The sequence below is a fragment of the Carassius auratus genome, chromosome 43 (assembly GCF_003368295.1).
Source record: "Carassius auratus strain Wakin chromosome 43, ASM336829v1, whole genome shotgun sequence".
In the NCBI taxonomy this organism is placed as follows: Eukaryota; Metazoa; Chordata; class Actinopteri; order Cypriniformes; family Cyprinidae; genus Carassius; species Carassius auratus.
The window spans coordinates 13,139,041-13,161,731 of NC_039285.1; the positions used below are offsets into that span (position 1 = coordinate 13,139,041).

At 41.5% G+C, this 22,691-nt stretch overlaps 1 protein-coding gene across 1 annotated transcript in view; it reads right to left on the reverse strand.

Moving 5' to 3' along the window:
- Window positions 1-4,917: 4,917 nt before the first annotated feature.
- The window catches only part of LOC113061746 (kin of IRRE-like protein 3), a 233,924-nt gene continuing 216,150 nt past the window's right edge, over window positions 4,918-22,691 (reverse strand). Inside the window, exons 13-16 of the mRNA XM_026231153.1 lie at window positions 22,528-22,611; window positions 21,372-21,481; window positions 20,627-20,713; window positions 4,918-9,897 (exon numbers count right to left, since the gene is read on the reverse strand). Of these exons, the coding sequence (XP_026086938.1) occupies window positions 9,430-9,897; window positions 20,627-20,713; window positions 21,372-21,481; window positions 22,528-22,611 (749 nt within the window). The 3' untranslated portion in view covers window positions 4,918-9,429. The remainder of the gene's footprint in view (window positions 9,898-20,626; window positions 20,714-21,371; window positions 21,482-22,527; window positions 22,612-22,691) is intronic.

A 22,691-nucleotide genomic window follows, 5' to 3' on the forward strand; every position in this document is an offset into this window, starting at 1 on the left:
TTGAAAAAATAATATATATATTCCTGTTTGCGCACAGCTTCCCTGTCAAACAAATATATTTACTGAAGAATAGTATATCTAAATATCAGGTCAGGAGTTCTGAAGCGCTCATTGAGCTGATGATACTGCGCATGTGTGATTCAGTGTGAAGCAGACTGACTCACAGCTCGTCTGAAACGAACTGGTTCTTTTGGTGATTGATTCTGAACTGATTCGGTGCTTATGTTATAAGCGCGGGTAAACTGAAGGCTTGAATTAAGGGCAGTCATCGCTAATGACATTACATCGAGCGCAAAAGAACCGGTGAACCGTTTTTTTTTTCAACTGGTTTATTTGATTTGATCGAAAGAACCGGTTCACTTGAGCACATGCTCCTTTGCCCCAAAAGTGCCCTTTTGTCAAAGCAAAATTTCCTCGATTTTTTTTTTGTAATAACATACCCTTTTGTCAACGCCCAATCATAATATTATTACAATTTATTAATAATAATTTAGTCGTAAATAAAATGACCAATATATTGACCTTTCACCTGACCGGGAAAATTCCTCAGGCCGTACGCGCATTTTTAATTGCTCAAATATATTTTCAGAACCGTGGCAGCTGGTAAGTGGTGTTTCATTCTCAGCAAAGTGATTTTGATGTTTATATACTTATTATTATTTTACAAGAACGATGTGATGTGAGAACATGCAGATATGTTCCTGTGTGTAGCTTGTAGTGTAGAAGTAACAGTAGCGTGCTGTTTGAGGGAGAAAAGTTTCACAGGCATCGAAGGGTCTGGTCTTTTTTAAGTTATTTGACTAAACTTTTATTATATTACAGTACTTATTTATTTTTTAACACGTTGAGTGCCTTAACAATAATTATCACAACACTGGTTAGGCTTATTCAGGTTTTCTCATTCTCTGAATTATCATTATAAAAATAAAAACAATTGATTTGCATCAAAGCATTTGCTACTGTATCAATACATAACCATCCATATCGATGCGTGAATCCGCAAGGAACGCATCACAATATATTGCTGTATTGATATTTTGAACAGCGCCATTTAAAGCCCTGTTCCATGTGCCCCTTTTATACTTTGAGCACCTGCCCCTCCAAAGGTCTCTGCACGGCCCTGGCAGAGAGAGAGTTCCATTTGTGGTGCTAGTTCACTGAAAAATTACATACTTCACTTCAACTGTGATTTTTCATTGTGTAGCTCTGTAGCTTTAATTTGACTGAAAAACAAACAAACAAACAAACAAATGAAAAACTAAATAAATAAATAAATACATGTTTGATTACCAAACAAAGACCTGTGGCTGAAACTCAAATAATTAATACATTGAACTCATTTATTATAAGCCAAAAAGTGATTAAAAAAAGCAGAGACTTATCATATTCTGATAATGGCTTATTCCGGGCCTTGAGGGAAACTGCTTGCAGATAATTCTCCAGAGGTGTGTTATAGGTCTACAGACTGCAGCTAATGAGTGCCTTTTGTCAAATTAAACTTGAAATCCAATTATTAGGAAACATAATTTTCAACAAAGGGGTGGGTGAATGAAACAAAGGAAAAAAACTTTTTTTAAAGGAAAAAGCTCTGTTCTTGTTCGTCTCTTTCCGAGGAAGGCGGACGAGAGTGCCTCGAGAGGATGATGTCAAGCCAAGGGCACCTAAGTCGTGGTATTGAAGGTGGAAAGAGAACTGTACATGCACTCCCCCCACCTACAATTCCTGCCGGTCTGGGACTGAAACTCACAACCTTTCGATTGGGAGTCCGACTCTCTTACCATTAGGCCACAACTTCCCAGAAAGAGTGTACTTTCTCCGGTTCAGAGAACCACCTATCTAGGTGTAGTATGGGATTCGACCGAGATGCAGGCACGATTGTCCCCTGCTCGTATCGAGTCGATCCTCATCTCAGTCGAGAGAGTCAAAGAAGGCCAGTCACTTACTGTCCAAAAAATTTCAGAGATTGTTAGGTCTGATGGCAGCTGTGTCCAACGTGATACCTCTTGACCTGCTGTACATGAGACACCTACAGTGGTGGCTCAAGACCAAGGGATTTTCCCAGAGGAGCAATCCACTTCGAACTATCAAGGTCACACGGCGCTGCCTCCGTGCCTTAGACATGTGGAAGAAACCTTGGTTCTTGAATCAGGGCCCGGTGCTGGGAGCTCCTTGTCGCTGTGTAATACTAGCGACAGATGCATCCCTCACTGGCTGGGGTGCAGTCATGAGTGGCCACCCTGCCCGTGGTCTGTGGAGTGGTCGCCATCTGACATGGCATATCAATTGTCTAGAAATGCTAGCAGTTTATCTTGCACTGAAGCACTGTCTCCCAGACCTAAGGGGTCACCATGTGTTGGTGCGCACCGACAACACATCAGTGGTCTCTTACATCAACCACCAGGGAGGTCTGCGTTCGCGCCCCTTGTACAAGCTGGCGCACCAGATCCTTGTGTGGTCCCAGAGCAAACTCCTCTCGTTAAGAGTAGTATATATTCCTGGGAAACTAAATGTGTGAGCAGACATACTGTCGAGGCAGGGGCCGAGGCCTGGGGAATAGAGGCTTCACCCCGAGGTGGTGAGCAGATATGGAGTGTTTTTGCAGGGCTCAAGTAGACCTTTTTGCGACTTAAGAGACATCATAATGTCCCCTTTGGTTCTCTCTAGTTCATCCAGCTCCCCTGGGACTGGACATTATGGAACAGACCTGGCCGAGGCTTCGTCTGTACGCCTTTCCCCCTATTGCTCTGCTCCCGGGAGTTCTGGCGAGATTATGCTGGGACGGGGTCCGTCTGTTATTAGCGGCCTCGTTCTGGCCGAGCCGAGTATGGTTCGCAGACCTGGTGATGCTCCTCGACGGCTCTCCATGGGAGATACCGATCAGGACAGACCTACTCTCACAGGCGCAGGGCATGATAATTCACCTTCGCCCCGAGTTGTGGAAGCTGTGGTGTGGCCCCTGAGGGGGCACAACTATTAGCAGCTGGTCTCTCAACCAAGGTTGTTGAGACCCTCCTCCAATCCAGAGCTCCCTCAATGAGGAAACTGTATGCCTTGAGGTGGAAACTCTTCACCTCATGGTGCAGATACTGCCAGATAAACCCAGCAAACTGCCCAGTTGGTACAGTTCTGGAATTCCTACAGGCCAGACTCTCTGCAGGGTTGACCCACTCCACGTTGGAGGTTTTACGTGGCGGCCATTGCGGCCTACCATGCCCTTCTCGATGGCCTCGATGACTTCATGTACCCTCGAGCGGGATATGTTCCTAAGGTGCCCTCTATCACACCACAACCTGTAGTGCTGCAGGCCTTCTGTTCTCCTCCCTTTCAGGAGCCTGACCAAGAGAAGCTAAATTGTATGTGCCCAGGTCGAGCGCTGGATGCATACGTCCACAGAGCTGCCCTGTGGAGAAAAATGGACCAATTTCTTGTATGCTGCGGTCCCCCAAGAGGGGTTCCAGCTTCTAAGCAGACCTTTAGTCATTGGATAGTTGAGACTATAAACGCCACTTTGAGTCCTCTGGTCGTCCCCCGCTGTAGGGAGCCAAGGCTCACTCTACACGGTGTAAGGGGGCCTCCAAGGCCTTTCTAGCAGGTGTGTCCATGCTGGACATCTGCAATGCTGCAGGGTGGTCCACGCCTCCTACTTTTGCAAGATTCTATGGCTTAGACATCCCAGTCACTCCAGGCACTTCAGTCCTCTCGTCCTAAACTGTGCTCCTCGGATACACACTAGGCAGGGGTTTGGTAGTCTGGCAGTGTTGGTACTCATTCCCCAAAGCGTTGTTCGACACAGCTAGAGTTCCTGAAGAGAAACGTCTTTAGGTTACGTATGTAACCCTAGTTCCTCGAGGGAAAGAGACGTTGCGTCTCGAGGCCATACCCCCGGCACCCCTGCCGGTGCTTGCTATTCCTCGAAACTGAAGCCAACTGTGCAGCTTGTGCCTTTATAGCTTCTTGGTCGCTTACGTCACCCCGCCCGTGACGTCACACTCTTCTATAAAACAGATTGGATTTGATATTCAGAGTTGTCACGCATTCCCCAAACGCATTCCCCAAACTGTTGTTCGATGCAGCGTCTCGTTCCCTCGAGGAACTAGGGTTACATACGTAACCTAGAGACGTTTTCTGGATTAAATAAATTACTCTAAATCAAAACCATTTCATATAAAATCATTAAGATACACTTTAAATACTTTTATTTTTTTAATCTGAATTATGCTAATGCACCTTCTGAAATAATTTTAAACCCATAACGGCTGGTTGCATTACTCAGCCAAGCCTGTATCATCCATCACCCCAGTCAACAGGGTCAGCAGCCAATCAAATTACAGCCGATTCATTTGTCCATCTATCCAAATAGCTAGGCTACAAACGGAATGACCACAATCAGAATCTTAAAACTGACGGTGATGCAGAGAGACTGAGGAAGCACTGCAATGCACACACCATTTAAAATAATAGTTAATAAAAATTAAAAAAATGCTGTAAATGTACTCACTCTCAGGTCATCTAAGAAGTAGATAATTTTATTTCCTCTTGGGAACTGACTTGGAGAAGCATTGGCTTTCCATCACTTGCTCACCAATGGATGCTTTGCAGTGAATGAGTGCCAACCACAGAACATCACAATAGCTGAGCGGACTCTCATTCAGACAGCAACCAATCACTGCAGAGCATCTACTGGTGAGCAAGTGATGCAATGCTACATTTCTTCAAATTTGATCAGATGAAGAAACTCTTGTGACATAATGTTCAGCAATGGAATGCACTTAAAATGAATGGGATTGGAAGTTTCACTTGTTAAATATAGATTTGGCTTTTAATTTGCATAGACGTTGAGGTACTTTGATACCGGCACACGCACACGCAAATGCACACGGACACATAATTGGTTTAAATAAAGACATCAAGCAAAACTCTTTTTGCAATGGTTTTCAATTTTCTTTCAGAAATATACAGAGCCAAAGCATCATAAGATCATGGACCATTACAGGTAAAATACATATTTTTAATGCTTTTACTGATAGAGAGAGTCTCACTGCAAGAAAGAATAGATAAAATAAAAAAGTGGTTAATCTTCTTTTATAATGACATAACATTACAGTATAATAACTTCAGAACTGCTGGATCGATTTTCTCGACCTCTGTGCACACACCCTCTTTGTTTCGGCAGTAGCATGTCACATGAAGACTAACAAGATATTGTCTTGTGATGAAGAAAGTGCTTAGGACAGGAAGAAATGACTCAATTGACACAAACCATTCAGAAAGAGCTGCCCATCACTGTACATAATGATATTTTCTTCTCTTTTACGTACTGAACATTTAACAAAGCAAAGATCATAAATGCAATGCACTCGTTGCAAACAGATATGATTACACATTTCGCCTATGCAGCCTTGACTGTAACCATCCTCTAACAACTCTAACACTTGCTCTGGGATCGTCATAATGGGGAGGCCTATATAAAACAGTATCTTTGAGAGAGGGGAATTTATAACATTTCATCAGCCAGTAGCCTGCCTGGCTGTGCTGAAATGTCAGGGGAGAAATGTAAAAGCCATAAATGTGGTCTGCTGTCTGTGGCTGGCAATGACCCTGTCCTATCATACAGAGTGGTATTTGTACATCTGTTTGGTTTGGTTGTAAGTGCATGACCATCCGGTGCCTAAAACGGGCAAGACTTGCAGTCCAGTGTGAGAAGGGATTGAAACTCACCAGTGCTGTGTGATAAGAAAAGTACACAGGCTACAAAAAAGTATGGAGAGCTACTCAAAAAACAACAGCCATAATCCAATCCAATGTTTGCTTACAGACACCATGTTCATTCAAGCACATAGCAGCCTCTTTACATGGATAGTGAATTGTTTTTTTTTTATGTTTTTGGTGGGGTGGGGGTTGAGACTTGACAAGTCCATATGGTATAATTTATGTTCATGTGAAATAATAAATATCCATATGGCTGTATTAGCATTTCAAAGTAGAAATGAATGCAGTGGCAGAAGGAATGGTATAGTAGCTGCCCTTGATTTGCATTATGTCTGTATTTATTGGTAACTCTAATTTAATGTTAACTAAAATGATTAACATTAAATGCAATTTAAATCTGAAGTGTGTAATTTCTATGCAACACGTGACACAGAGCAGAATTGCAAATATGACTATTTTCAAACAGGTTTCCTCTCTCGTCCTCATCTGTTGTTATACAAAATAACAGTGAGACACGCCTCCAAACTAATGCCATTGCTTGAGCTATTTTTGCTAAGCGTGGCTGGCCAGGATTCAAACCAACAGAGAAATGTTTTTTTACACACTGCTTAAAATTCTCTCTGCTTATTACCATGTAGTACAGGATATTCATTTTAACATGGAGAAATCCACACTTTGGCTCCTGAAAATTTAATTTGATAATACCATGACTTGAGAATTATGTTTTGGCATTTTCTGTATTTACAGGGTACCTAAATATATCTTAAATATTGATTTATGCTCAGCTCAGGTTATTCCTCTCAATCGCAAACAGCAATTTCTGGTCAGTCTCACTAAAATTATTTCTCCAGAAATCACAAAATGGTCAAAAGGTGTAGAAACCCTGGATATAAATCAGTGCACATTGCAAGCTGAATTGTTGTGTGTTGGGAGATTTCTATAAGTCCATATATTTTAATTTCACCTTGCAGGAAACAGTTATCGATAACAGAAAGATAGGGCAAGGTAAAAAACATATGGACATTTAATTTGAAACATTTATCTGCCTATGGCTATAGCATTGGTTATGCCCAGAGTCGAAAACATATAAAATAAAATGTAATATGTAAAATAAATGTGATCTTGTGTACAGTATCAGCAGTGTGATTTGATTTCTGCACTTCATGATTGAATCTGACTAAAGAACAAAGCAAAGTAACTTCAAATTTACACACAGAGAACATGAGGTATTTATATACAGTGTAGTAAGGACTGAGCTAAATTATCAGCACTGAAACAGGCCTTTTCGTGTTTAAACCCCACAATGGGCACCAATCCATTTGTAAAATTAGACTTATCCAACAGCACTCATGTATGAAACCCATTGAAATGCCACAAATATAATCATATGTAAAGTGCTTACAGCGCCGACTGACTCAGCATCACACCTCACAGTTAGTGGGTTGAAGGGAGGGACTGTTAGGTCAGAACAAATCAGAACTCTTCCTCTTCCCTATGCTGTTCAAGTGAGAGATGCCACAGTTCCCCCTGCTTGTTTATATGAGGGATTATCTCTGGTCATATTTCTGTTTATGAGCGAGGATGAATGGAAGATAAGTTGAATGGTAGGTACGTTGAAGAGGAGATAAAGCTTTGATAAGCAAAATACACTTATAGCATTCACGCCCAATCTGTTTCTTCAATCATAAGTCAGGACTGGAGCCGTTAGTCAATTAAATGTAGGTTCAGAACGTCATATAACCCAGTGTAAACTTTGGCAGCGAAAAAGGATGTCGGTATCACTGGATGTAAGCACAGTTGGTACTCATACTGGGATGAGCCTGAACCTTGTTAAAAGGGGTCAGTGGAAATTTCATACAATTACGCCCCTTAATATAACACCACATAGATAATGGCGGTACTCTTCCCTAGCACTTGAAGCATGTTGCCATAATTATGACTTTTTTTTTTGGCAGTCTGAACATTTCTCCCCAGGACAGCAATGACCAAAATGCAGAATGAATTGGGAAATGGAGCAGATAATCTAATCAATCAAATGCATCCATTACTTTTGGCAAGGCAAGTGGGTCAGCATCATTGGCACTGTAGCTTAAGCCAAGAAGCCCTGCAAGAGTTATACTTTCAGAACAGCTGGAGCTTCAACTCTTTCCAAAGGTTTTGTCACTTTAACTGGCCGAATGTCTCTAGTTTCCAGGTTTTCATTCACAATGACATTCTGGGTAGTCTGTGTCTTTCTGCTCATCATACATAGTTTGCAATGCTAGCTCAATTGATATTAGCTTGATTTCAGTATTCTGATTAAAGTCTAAGAGTGATTTTACTTTACAAGAGTCGAGTGTAGAAGTGCTTGAGTTATCAGTAGTCACATAAGTTGCAATTTCAGTACTGTAAACCAAAAGACAAAGGAAGAAAAAAGTAAACAACAAAACAACATACATGTACATAAAGCATGGACACCCATACTCCACTCAAAACACATGTACAAAAATGGCTCACTTATAACAGTGAGGGTAATCAATTCTGTACAGTCCAATGGCACTCCACGTAAACTAAATTTGTGTCCTGCAAGAAACAAGGAGTTTGAAAAATATATATAGCGTATGTAACAATCCCAGATTGATTTAAATTAATCAAAAGAAAAAAAAGTGTTATAATTCAACTTTACAAAGCAGGACACAGGATATAGTGCATCTTTTTGAAATCCAAACATCATTGTTCCGATCATTGGCACATGATTCACATCAAACCCAAATCAACCGTTTTCGGAAATAATAGTATTTAAAAAAAGAGAAAACCCATCCTCTCATAAACACATAACTAAACAAGATTACATCATCTTTCTAGTTCCCAGTGCAAGTCCAATTCCTGTTTTAAATCCATGTTGATAAAATACTGAAACTAAAGAGTGTTCAGAAAGAAAGACAAAGTACACAAATATAGATTATCTCTAAATTGTAATCCAACAGCTCAGAGCCACATCTCACATTTGTATGTCAGACTAACCTTTGTCAGAAGGGTCAGAATCCAAAGATTTGGACTGGCTTTAGTTGTTAATTCAGTTCGTTCATTGCTTTCTATCACCCCCCCCCCCCCCCCCCCTGTCCTTTCATTTTATTTTATGTTTCAGTTGTTTAGCTAGCTGTGGTAGAGGAATTGAGAAAAGTTACATACAACTTTGACAGTTGTGCTTTAATGTACAGGAGCAACAGGACATTGTCCTTCAGTAGTGGAGCGGAGTGAATGGACTACAGAGGTATGGAGTGTAGCCTTCTTCAACTCTCTTCGAAGAGTTCACTTGAGCATCGTTGCTATGCTTTGTTTGAGGGGGGCATTCATTCAGAGCTTTTTCAAAGTTACTGGAACGACAGCAAGGACACTAGGTCTGTTCAGGGTCTTGTGTCTTTCTCCATTGGCATGTAACATCACTGTGGTACACTGTTGTTTGGAGGAATGTTTTGGCTCAGAGATTTAGGGCATTCGGAAGGGTGAAGAAAAGGTTCTAAAAAAGTTAAGGCTTTTCAAAGCTGTGAATAAGATTTTGACAATGAGGAAATTCACATATATCAAAGAAAAAGCTAAATAATTGGAGGATAAAATGAAATTGGTGTACTAGATGTGCTTGAACTGGTTCCTGATTCGCATCTGTGGGGTTGGGGGGATTCAATCCCCTTTGGCCAACCCCAGCGCTGGATTCCTCTGTCTTCTGTCCATCTCCTGCAGTCAGACGTGGGTCTGCATGCGTTTCTGCAGTGGCCGCGTGAGGTCTGAGTTCTGGGACGATGACTGAGAGTAATGGGACGAGGAGGAGGCCGATGCCTTGCTGTCCTTGTCGAACTGCACGTAGCCATCCTGCTTGCTGTAACTGCTGGCGCTGCTATCACACTGTGTGTCCAGGAAAGAGCTGGAGTCGCTCATCGATCCTCGCTGGAATTCTCGCTCGCAAAGCTCGATGGAACTGCTGCCCATGCCCAGCACGAACCGCTGGCTGTAGTCGTATAGGCGGTTGGGTCCAGCACCCAAGGTAGAGTAGATGTTAGTGAAAGACATTCCTGTGGGAACCCGCTGCTTGCCGGTGGTGGCTGTGGCTGGGTCTCGGTGGAGCTCTGTGGTCTGGTTTCCAGCCAGCGTGGTTGGGGTGCCATGATGCTCCTTAAAGGTGTTCACACTGTAGTATCCATTAGTGGGGTCCTTTGAGGAAAAATGCATTAACAGTCAATGTCAATGAGCACATATACACTAGTTTTATGACAAAAAAACACTGACAGGGAACTGATACCAGAGGAAAGCTGTGCAAACTTGCAATAACTAGTTTGACCACTTAGCAGTCAACCAAATGGTAATCAGTCTTACTTTTCGGATTCAAATTAGACCAATCTATGTTTTTATGGAACTGGTTTTGAAAAGTCATGACCAGTCTTGCATGATTAAAAATAGATGACTAACTTTTAAGACTAGCTTAAGCAGTTTCTGCAACCGGCAAATGAAGCAATTAATTTGAAAGAGTTCCTAATATCTGAATTACTGGTGAGGAGCTCTCTATTAAGCAAATAAGCATCAATGCAATGCAGCATCTTTCAGTTGGAGGACATGCACAGGTGCATACAATTGAAAGGGATTGACTACTAGACACCAAATGCACAAAGAGTTGGTAACCTCCAGCAATCCACGTCACTGTCAGTGTGAATGCTCCTTAAGTCTGTTATGATGCATTTCAAAGCTCCTATACTCATGAACATCTTATAAACATACATTATCTGAAACTTTTGAATACCCTACAGTATGTCATCTTTTGGAAATTTCAATGGTTTTTGTTCTGCTGTCAGACAATTAAAAAGTCTTTACATGATTATACTCCTCCCTATTTAGATAAACAGATGACCATGAGGAGTTTAGCTTAATTTTTTATTATAAAGACACATTTTGTGATTTTATCTAATTCTAACTGAATACTTATGTGTTATTCCCATGCAATCTTGGCTAAACATTTTGCTAATTATTATATATTTATTATATACTTGTATCTGGTGTCCTTTGAGAAACTCAAACCTCTACAGATAGCAAGGTCTTTGATTGCAGAATTTATTTTCTTTTTTTTTCTTTCTTTTTTTCATAAATGCTTCCATATTAATTATTTGACCTATATCTAACACCATGAACTAAAGCTAAATTTCTTGACAACAGCTATGTGTTACCGGCCTCAGACCTAGGGGATATCTGGGCTGGCAGCAAAGGACACACAGGCAGTGAAGCACTGTGTATCTGTGAAAACACTGTGAATAAATAAAGAGACAGACAAAATGAGTGTCGTTCCTTTGGTGCGTCAGTTTACTTCTCAGATCTTAAAACTTTAGTAATTGTAAACACTTCTTTAGTTACATACAAAAATAACTTCATCTGCACATTAACTTCTGGTGTACACATAAGATATATGAATACATACACACTTGCATTCCATAGCCTGTTTCACATAAGGGCAATATATAATTTACATATTATGTGGAAAGAAGAGTGTGTACAAAATAAATCAATAAAGATTCACATAAATGTCACTCATTACTAGAAAGATGACAAATGTGTCACTTAAACACACAAAATGTATAAACTAAAATCCAACACCATTTTACATACACCACTTCACCCAGATTGACTCGTGTCATTCATTAAGCGTGTGCGCAAAGCACTCAAAATGGCGATTGAATTGTTAATGCAGCAGATATACTCAACTACTCAATTAAAACACAAAAATAACAAGCACCCTTGCACTGCCGATACACTCAAACATCACCACAATGCTGTATAACAATACTTTTGAATGCATTTACTAAACAATAAATCGTTTGCATTTAAGACCCTTGAGTTAATTCAATTTGCATAAAACACATTAGAGCATGACAGAGTTACTCAAAACGCTTCACAATCACGTTCCTAAACCTTCCTATAGTCGTGTGAACAATCAGAAGAATGTTTAAAGTGCATATTATTTTACCTGTGAATAAATAAAGAGACAGACAAAATGAGTGTCGTTCCTTTGGTGCGTCAGTTTACTTCTGAGATCGCACCCGGGAAAAAACTAGTCTCTATGGTGTGCTTCACAGGAGCGCTCAAGCGCCATCCGTTGGCGTGGCGGTGAACTGATTCTGAACTATTGGTGTTCACATTAAAAAAAAATATAGGGAGGTATCAGTTTTCAATTAATTATTGAATAAACATTTTAACACCCTTTACACTCTCCCCAGCTTTAAGAGATGCCTCCGGGCATCCAGAACTAACCCAACAGAATAGAAGAACGTTTTTTTTTTTTTTCTGAAGATAAGAGAAATGACTATCAGTCTGATCAAAGGACAGGGAGGTATTTGAATGTCAACAGTCCTGCCTCATTTGTCCTTTCTTAAGTCTAATATGCCCACACAAGTGGAGAAGGATAGTGAGAGGCATCAGGTATGACAGGGTAAGTATGAATAGGGTACAGTACACAGGTGTGCATTGCATTCACTCCTGGTCTCCAAGGTAGGTATGTGGGTTGTCCCATCTGATTATATGTGAACATCTCCTTTGGCTTTACTGCCCGTGCTGACCTCCGCAGGGTGATGTCTTCCCCATTCATTGGCTGTGCAACCAGCTCCACTCCCAGGTCAGTATCCTCATTACTTCTTCCAGCTATGTAGTCGTCTACTTGTTCCTGAGTTTCCAGAGATGGCAACAGGTCAGCCAGTACTTGCTCTGATTCTGGTGTCACAAACCGGAGTGGTTGCTCATATGTTTGAGGGTTATCTGGCTCAGCTCTATGGTGTTCCGGATGAAACTCTGGTGCCGCTACTCGTAGATCACTACCTGGCTCATGATGGGACTGTTTGAGAGTGGCTTTTCCCCTTTCATATACTGGGACTGGTCTGGGATTACAAGCATATTCTTCCTCATCCCCTGAATCACCGGAGTCGTGCTCTAAGGTATCAGACCTGTGATGTTGGCTGTTCTTGTGATGTTGCCTCTGCCTTTGTTGTTTCCGTGTCCGATTTTCCTCTCCATTATGTTCAATAGGCAGATCATTCACAGGCAAGAGAAGATTACGGTGCAAGACACGTAGAGTGCGATCACCAGTTTCAGCTTGAATTCGATACACAGGACCAACTCCCATCCTCTCAACAACACGGTGAACCTTGTTCTCCCAGTAAGGACGGAGTTTGCCGGGCCCGCCCCTCTCTGATAGGTTGCGTACAAGCACACGATCACCTGGCTGAAGCACACTTCCTCTGACACCACGATCATAGTATTTTTTCCCTTTTGCAGAGCTCTTTTTACTATGTTCAGAGGCGATCTTGTATGCCTCCTGCATCCGAGAAGCCCACTTCTGTGCAAATTCCTGACGGGTTTCAGTCTGTGGCTCAGGATCCAGGTTAAAAATCAAATCAATGGGCAACTGTGGGGCCCTTCCAAAGAGGAGAAAGAATGGTGAATAACCTGTGGCTTCATGTCTCGAACAATTGTATGCATGCACTATGTGTGGTAAGTGGTCTTTCCATTCAGATTTCTTTTCCTCTGACAGTGTCCGTAGCATCTGAAGCAGTGTTCTATTTAAACGCTCAACGGGGTTCCCTTGTGGATGATAGGGTGTCGTTCGAGAATGGGTAATGCCAGCCAGTTGCTGAAGCCGCTGGAATAAGTTATTCTCAAATTCGCGACCCTGATCATGGTGAAGCTTTTGTGGATACCCAAAGCGTGGTATAAAGTCAAAGAAAATCTTTTCAGCAGCCGTTTTTCCAGATTTGTTCCGTGTTGGGTAGGCCTGGGCGAAACGAGTAAAGTGATCTACAAGAACCAAGATATACTCGTAGCCACCCTTACTCGATTCAAGATGCAGATAATCAACAGACAGTAGCTCAAATGGTACACTTGTTGTAATTGAGCCCATTGGTGCCTTTTCAGGAACAGCAGGCCGCTTTTGTTTAATACATGGGCACTGGCGGATGACATAATCTTCTATGTCACGCTGCATGAAAGGCCAATAAAATCTTTGCCTTGCCAGGTGGGTAACTTTGTCAGCGCCGACATGCCCCATGTCATCATGAAGGTGTTTGAGCACAAGAGACTTCAAAGAATCAGGGAGAACCAGCTGTCTGTGTTGTCCGGTTTGTCTGTATAAAATTCCCTGTTCGAGTCTAAGTTTACTCCATTCGTGTATGAGTCGTCGTGTGGTGGGTCCCATTTGTCTCTTGTCTTTGTCATTGGGGTTCCATCCTTTCTCTTTCAATGCAATCACATCAACGATGGAAGCATCTCCTTTTTGGGCAGCTCGAATGTCTTCTAGAGGAAACAAGGGTATACTGGCCGGAAGCATATTATCATCAGTGGAGCCCAGCTGAAGAGCCGCAACCCACGGTACTTCTCTTTCTCTCTGGGCTTTATCTCCCTGCCATATGGCAGACACAACATCTGGAGGTAAAACCTCAGAGTACTCTCTGATGTGGTCCTGGAGCTTCACTGGGAACCGTGATAGGGTGTCAGCATCAGTGTTTGTCTTGCCTGGTCTATATTTTATTGTAAAATGAAAGTCGGCCAATTCACCCACCCAACGATGCCCAACAGCACTCAACTTGGCGGTACTCAGGATATAGGTAAGGGGATTATTATCTGTGAATACGGTGAACGTGGGTGCGTAGTAAAGGTAATCCCGGAATTTATCGCAAATGGCCCACTTTAAGGCAAGGAACTCAAGCTTGTTAGAATGGAGGTGATAATTCTTCTCAGCGGGTGTGAGTGTCCTCGAGCCATAGGCGATAACGCGTAGTTTACCCCCTTGTTCCTGATAGAGTACCGCCCCCAGACCTTCATTGGATGCGTCGGTGTGAAGGACAAAAGGTAAATTAAAGTCTGGGTATGCCAAGATAGGAAGGGTGGTCAACATGTCGACAAGGGAAGCAACCACAGCACGGTGTTCAGGGGTCCACTGGACTGGTGTCTTGGATGGCAGCTGACCCTTTTTTATACTTTGCTTACTTGTCCTAGTTTCGACAGATTTCTCTCCAGACGCCTCAGGACTCTCTTGAAGCTTAAACAGTGGTCGGGCTATTCGGGAAAAATCCTGAATGAAGGACCGATAGTAGCCCAAAAATCCCAAAAGAGCTCTTACTTCTCCAACATTCTTTGGTTCCCGCTCCTTCCATTGCATCACTGCTTCCAAGTCCTTGGGATCGACTTGAATGCCTTCACTTGTAACTAGGCGCCCAACATACCGCACCTGCCGTTTAAATAATTCACACTTCTTTGGTCGTAATTTTACACCATGCTCCCGTAAGCGGCAAAAGACTCTCTTCAAATCTTTGACGTGGTCCTGAAAGGATTTGGAAAAGCAGAGAACATCGTCTAAGTAGGGAAAACAGCATTCATCCCTCAGACCACTCAACACACCCTCCATACATCTTTGGAAAGCCGCCGGCGCATTGGAAAGGCCAAAAGGAAGACGGATCCACTCATACAATCCCCAAGGCGTGCTGAAAGCTGTCAGGTGCCTGGAGTTCTCCTCAACAAAGCCCTGGTGATATGCACTGCCCTGGTCGAGTATGGAAAACCATGAGTAACCTCCCAGGCTATCTAATAGGTCCTGAATACGTGGAAGGGGGTGACGGTCGGGGATAGTTTTGCTGTTAAGTCCACGAAAATCAACACAAAGGCGTAGGCTCATATCTTTTTTCCTTACGCAGACCACGGGAGAGGAATAAGGTGATACAGACTTTCTAATCCATCCATGATCTAGCAGCTTTTGAACATGTTCCTTAACCTCTCTATACAAGGGCTTTGGGACTGCATTGTAGGACCTTTGGACTGGTGTATCATCTTTTAAGTAGATTTTAAGTTGTAAGTCAGAAATGCAACCAATATCGGTGTCATCTTTAGCAAAGACATCTGACTGGTCGAATAACATACATTTCGCAATCTCCTGCTCTTCCTCAGCTAGATGAGACAAGTCAACAGGAGGATGCCATTTGTCTTTGGTCATGTGTGTGGGTTTATGCATTTCTTTTTCTCTCAAAGTCTGCTCATGAGTACACAATTGAGCTGCACACAAGTGGGCTGTATTCTGAGGCGTTGGCTCACCGTTTATGGAGGGACGAGGGATTGGTTTAAGATCAAGTATATCTTCAAGAGTACCAAGAATGGTTTTCTTTGCAAGATAGATGTCATGTTTTGTTGAGTTCTGAATTGGGATTTTGATGCGCTTGGATGAGCCATCAGGAACATCAACTAAAGCTGGGAACAATTCTAGACCCTCCGGGCAATGATTCTCAGGGCTCGGCTGAAACATCATCGTACCTCCACTGTTCCATCCTCGAATTCTACACTGGACTTCACGAATCTTGCCTGAAGGGATATTTACACCTTTCTTGCCAAGGCGTACATTACACTGTGGCATCTCCGTGGGTCTAATGGTCTGGAGAGTGAAGACTAATGCTTGCACGGTACTGTCACTGACACTCAAAGCTTCTTTCAGTATTTCAGTTACATTTACAATATCGTCCTGATCAGTGTTTGCTTTGATCATCTCCGCAATTACATTACTACCTAAAAGAGGGTAATTGCAGTCACGACTGATAAGAAGTGGCACCCTGATTGTAAGGCGCCCATGACGCTGGCTGCATATCTGAAGATCAATCTCTGCCCATCCATCAAGGGGAACCTGAGTATTATTAGCAGCAGAAATTTCAAGGGAATGATCAAATAACGATCCAAGTGGCTGTATTTTTATACAGGGTAGTGCTTGCTCCATCCACGATTTGCTCACCATGGTCACTTGTGCCCCTGAATCAAGCAGCATCTGAAGAGGTACACCATTGATGGAACATGAGACCATGCATCGCTTACCAATGAGTTGAGCTACTCTTTTCTTTGGGTCTGACTGGTACTGTAAGTTTGACTGTGAGTGTTTAGGTGTTTTGACCTTTTCTCGGGGCTCATCACTGCTTAGGATCACTGGCTGCCCCTCTCCAGCGACCTCTTCCCGTTTCCCGACAACCTTCGTTGGAGACAGCCAATGGCGCGATGTCCTGCCTGGCCGCAAACAAAGCAGTGAACACAGTTGGTATTGTTTTTTTGTACACAGTCATTGCATCTACCTCTGGTCTCAGACCATGGTGGTTGTGTGCGGTCAGTAGGTGAGTGGCAGTCTTTCAGCTTCACAGCCTCAGTGGGGGTGGACATCTGGGCTAGATGCTTGGTTAGAGAAGAAACTTGAGCAGTTAATTCTTTGATCGCATCACGGTTTGCTTGCAACTCAGCGTCAACTTTTGTTGGGGTGTTCAGTTCACTTTGGGAGTGCTGAGCTGCGCTTACAGTAACTGGTCTGCTTTTACCTACTGAACCCAGTCTTTTCAATCTCCCTTCTTCTTCAGCTGTTGATTTTGTTATTTCTTCCAAGAGCAAGTCGTCACTAACCTGCATGTCTGAGAGAAAAGGTTTAAGATCACGTCTGACATGGCTGTTCCTCTCATTTAACCCCTGGTAAAGTGTGTGAATGAAAGTGCCCTGAACAAGCTCTTTGTTATAGCTAAAACCTACACCCGGTTGTTGTGACTCAAAAAGAACACGCTGCTTCAGGCCCATTATTCGGTAAAGAAACTGTTGTGGGCTTTCTTTGTCATTTTGTCTAGCACTAGTTAGCTCTTGAAAAAGTTCAGTTACATTTTTGTCTCTAATGTGGGAGCGCAGAAATCTTTTCAACCCATCAGTAGTAAGATCATCCTTATTAACCAACATCTCTCTGAATGTACCAGGTTTTGTTATCTTAAGGACTGCTCTGATAATCTCAGACTCACTGAAACCCTCCTGCAACCCTTGATCCATTTGCTTACAGAGACAATTGAAAGACATGTCACAGCCTATATCACAAATTTGACCACCATGCAACTTAAACTCTCTACGTGGTAACAAAGCTGAAACATCAGACAATCTTACAACATGGTCAGCAATGTTAGATGAGTTCATCCTACCCAAAGGAGCAGCACCAATTTGGTCTGGCATACCAGGCGTTGATGAGGTGACTTCTCTGGTAAGTGCATAGGTGTCTCTGCCCTGAAATGATGAGTGCATGTCAGTCTCTTTGTTCATGCGTAATGATTGTGTGCGAGTTTCTCTGTCCATGAGTAATGATTGTGTGCGAGTGTCTCTGTCCATGTGTAACGGTTGTGTGCAAACTTCTCCATCGTCATCAGTTGGAGTGTGACCCTGTTGCTGTGTTGGTGAATCTCCCATCAAGACAGGTGCCACATTACCCGATTCCGCGGCTCTGGTTCTTGCAGCTGATAGCACGTCATTAAGTAGGTCAGAAAGGAGGAGAAGTTGAGTCATGCCCTCATCTTCTGCAGCTTTTAACTCATCACTTCTGATGTAGTCGACAATTAGGTCATAAAGTTCGGGTTCACTTAGATCTGCTACCTGGTAAGTTTTACGACCGTCATCTATCGAACTTGCAACAGTCTGCAGCTGACTAAAACTCAAATCTGAAAGCTTCTTTTGGATCTTGAAGAGCAGCACTCGCCGTGGGCTTAAAGTAGTCATGCTGATGCATCACCTGTGGCAGTTGTTCTCTGGATGACACTTGGCGAAGTAGTCTTCCCTGAAACACTGGGTGCAGGATTCCCACGTTACTATGACAACAGTGCCAGGCGAGATGTGCTAATCCCGGACGAGCCCCCAATTGTTACCGGCCTCAGACCTAGGGGATATCTGGGCTGGCAGCAAAGGACACACAGGCAGTGAAGCACTGTGTATCTGTGAAAACACTGTGAATAAATAAAGAGACAGACAAAATGAGTGTCGTTCCTTTGGTGCGTCAGTTTACTTCTCAGATCTTAAAACTTTAGTAATTGTAAACACTTCTTTAGTTACATACAAAAATAACTTCATCTGCACATTAACTTCTGGTGTACACATAAGATATATGAATACATACACACTTGCATTCCATAGCCTGTTTCACATAAGGGCAATATATAATTTACATATTATGTGGAAAGAAGAGTGTGTACAAAATAAATCAATAAAGATTCACATAAATGTCACTCATTACTAGAAAGATGACAAATGTGTCACTTAAACACACAAAATGTATAAACTAAAATCCAACACCATTTTACATACACCACTTCACCCAGATTGACTCGTGTCATTCATTAAGCGTGTGCGCAAAGCACTCAAAATGGCGATTGAATTGTTAATGCAGCAGATATACTCAACTACTCAATTAAAACACAAAAATAACAAGCACCCTTGCACTGCCGATACACTCAAACATCACCACAATGCTGTATAACAATACTTTTGAATGCATTTACTAAACAATAAATCGTTTGCATTTAAGACCCTTGAGTTAATTCAATTTGCATAAAACACATTAGAGCATGACAGAGTTACTCAAAACGCTTCACAATCACGTTCCTAAACCTTCCTATAGTCGTGTGAACAATCAGAAGAATGTTTAAAGTGCATATTATTTTACCTGTGAATAAATAAAGAGACAGACAAAATGAGTGTCGTTCCTTTGGTGCGTCAGTTTACTTCTGAGATCGCACCCGGGAAAAAACTAGTCTCTATGGTGTGCTTCACAGGAGCGCTCAAGCGCCATCCGTTGGCGTGGCGGTGAACTGATTCTGAACTATTGGTGTTCACATTAAAAAAAAATATAGGGAGGTATCAGTTTTCAATTAATTATTGAATAAACATTTTAACACCCTTTACATATGCATGCAGAATATTCATTTCCTTTCTTTAGTATCTTACTTCTGTTTCAAAACAGTAATAAAAGCAAGAATGCAAATATAAAACAAAGGTAAGAAACAAAGTGACACTTCTTAGCAGTAATTTCAAAATGTCATTATCAGCTAATTAAGCAGAACCTTGATAGACAATGTTGTTGTTAATCTGCACTTTTCAGCTTTAACTGGACTTTAGATTCATGGCTTTTTAAATCCATCACAGAAAGAAATAATCAAAGTGAAGGAACTTGATTCCATGGCTGCTTTCGTTGACGTGGTGTTATATCTGCACAGTTGCTAAGAAGCAAAACACCTGCCATGATGTGGATGTGAATGCCATTTTGAGCCGATGCACAGGCCATATCCCACAGGGTAGAGGTGATAATCACCATTAGGTGACTTCTCTATTGAGAACGTGAGAAAGGCATCAGGCAGGTTTTTGTCTATTGTGAGCACTACATATCTGTATGGAGCGGTCAAAAAAAAAAAAAATAACTGTAATCTAAACAAAAAAAGTCAATACATTACACAGATTTTGCTTTGTGAGGAATTTGGGTTACAGTTTACTTCTATAGTAGACATTAGATATTGTACTATCTATAAGTAACTACATGTCAGCTAACATGTTTTTTGGAACTGCAACCGTTTACACATGATATTAAGATGCATTTTGGTAGAATGGAACATAATATATGAAGGACACATTCTCATTTATACCCGGTGCTTTAAACCATTGCTTATGTCCCTTTTCAGTTGTACACATAGCCTTTCAAAGTATAATCCATTTGAGGTGACCACCAAAACAGGCAGTCTATACATGCACTCTAGAAAGCTTCATCTTTGTGTCTGGGCAAAGTTATGACTGATACAAAGTAAACACAGATACAAAAAATAGGATGGTGCACATACTAAAAATCTGAGTATACTTCGACCTTAAGTCGACATGTATTCTGATAGTCAATAGACACTTATACTCTAATGAGTGCTTGTTGACATGTTGTTGCAAAATGACTAATAGTTAGTTGAATGTCAAAATAAAGTGTTACCAGAAATTATTTGCTAATGACAGTAACAATATGACACAAATCACAATTACATTAAAGATGTTTTAGTGGGGTGTCATATATTTAAGAGCCTCTCTCTTTCTTACGTCAAATCCCATTGAGACATACCTTGATGTGCTGATACTCTTTCTCCTCTTCCTGAAGTACCTCAAGCTGCTTCAGAACAGACTCCTGCTGAAACTCTCCCCGTTCAATCTGTGGCAAATAACAGATACGTTCACACATTTGAATCTGGGTTAATCTCACTATGTGAGCTTTGGTACTCGTAAATGCTAAAAGATATTCCAAAAGGAAAGCTAGGACAACTGGGGCAATTTCCTGTGAATGATCTTCGTGTCATTATCAAAAATTTGCAATACAGCAACATCTTTGTTCTCTCTTTTTTTTGTCTAAAGACTTATACTGTGGTGTGTTTTACATCTTAAGCCCACACAGAACTCTGATTCTGGAGTTCGGAGGCTTGAGTGACAATGAGAGAAATTTCCAGAGCTCGTGGCAGCATGTGTTTTGACAGAAGTTCACCAAGGGCTCCAGGAGAAAAGGGCCACTTGCTCACTGAAATCTCTATGGTTACATCCACGCCTATGTCCTCCCAGGAAATGCAGACTGGGGGCTAAATATAGGCATGCTGGCCAGCGGGGTTCTCACACTTACGCTGAATTATTCATGGGTTTGATGTTAACAGTGGCGAGGGAGATAGGCGCTATTAGTGTTGAGGTGGGGATGATTAGCATTCATTAGCTACGGATGTGACAGGGACTAGCATAATGAGCTAGTTTGTTGATTTGGGGGTGCTGATGGGGTAATGGCGAGCGGGATGTTTACTGTATTCTTCCTTCAGAACGTGACTCACCATGAGCTGTTTCATGGCGGAGTGATCCTCGTTTTCTCGGGCTGCATTGTGATCTTTGTGTACAATTTCCACACGGATGTCATTCTTGGCTGATACCACGCCTTTGAGGTCTGAGAAGAAAGTGACAAGTGTTACTCCAAAGTCATTACATGCAATGCATTTGACGTGAAATATTACGGAAAATGCAATCTACTTCATGCCACTTTACATTGCTTTAATCCAAGAAATGAATGCTGCCTTCAAGTCAAGTCGAAATTTGCGTACTTCTGAGATCAGCACACATACACAAGTCCCAACTTTCCTGTCATTAACAATATATAATAGCTTCTACATTTATAATTTTGAGCCCATAATAACCCCACTGTTTCATTTTTGATACACAAACTTATAAGGCCTCTAAATTATCAACATGTTCAAAACTTCAAATCATGCTGTACACAATATATACAATCTGTTATAGACAAATATATATATATATATATATATATATATATATATATATATATATATATATATTTTTTTTTTGTCTTCAATGAACTTCAATAACAGCAACAACAAAACTTATTTAACTATTTAACTATTATTAAGCATCTTTATTTGATGTATATTATTTGAAATGTCAGGCTCTACAGGCTTATTATATTAACATAAATATATGGTTTTATATAAATAGATTTGTATTAACATGTTTTATATCATACTCTTTAAACAAATATACAAACAAACAAACAAACAAACAAATAAATAAATAAATAATCCTTCAATGCTGGGGTGGAGAGAAAAAAAAAAAAAAAAAACTACTGCGGGCAAATGTTTTTTATTAAAATACTTGTCTTAAGCATCGGTCACACACCTTGTTCTTCAAAATTGGTTACCTGACTTTGTCAGAAAGTGAATTAAATAGCAAGAAATTTTAATGGAATTGATAAGAAATTGTCCATCTTATAACTACAATCATGCACCATTAAAATTACAACATCCAAATCTTTGAGTAGGAACTTCCCAAGAGGACTTGAAAGCAGCATTACACCACAGAGCTAAGATAAGAGGAACCCTAGAGGAACCATTATGATACATCAGAATCACACAGCTCATGTTAACGCACTGAAGAACAATGTTCACAGATAATTGGTGACGGTCAGGTAACGGGTCTTACTTTCTGTCTTAATTTTGCTTGCAAGTTCTCTCTGCTGAGCACAGATGGAGGTGGGTAGTGTAGGCATAACCAGGTGAGCGTCTTCTGTGGCATACAACAACAACATGCTCAACCCAATGCCACCAACAATCAGAAAATGCAAGCTTATTTTTTGCTGTCTGACT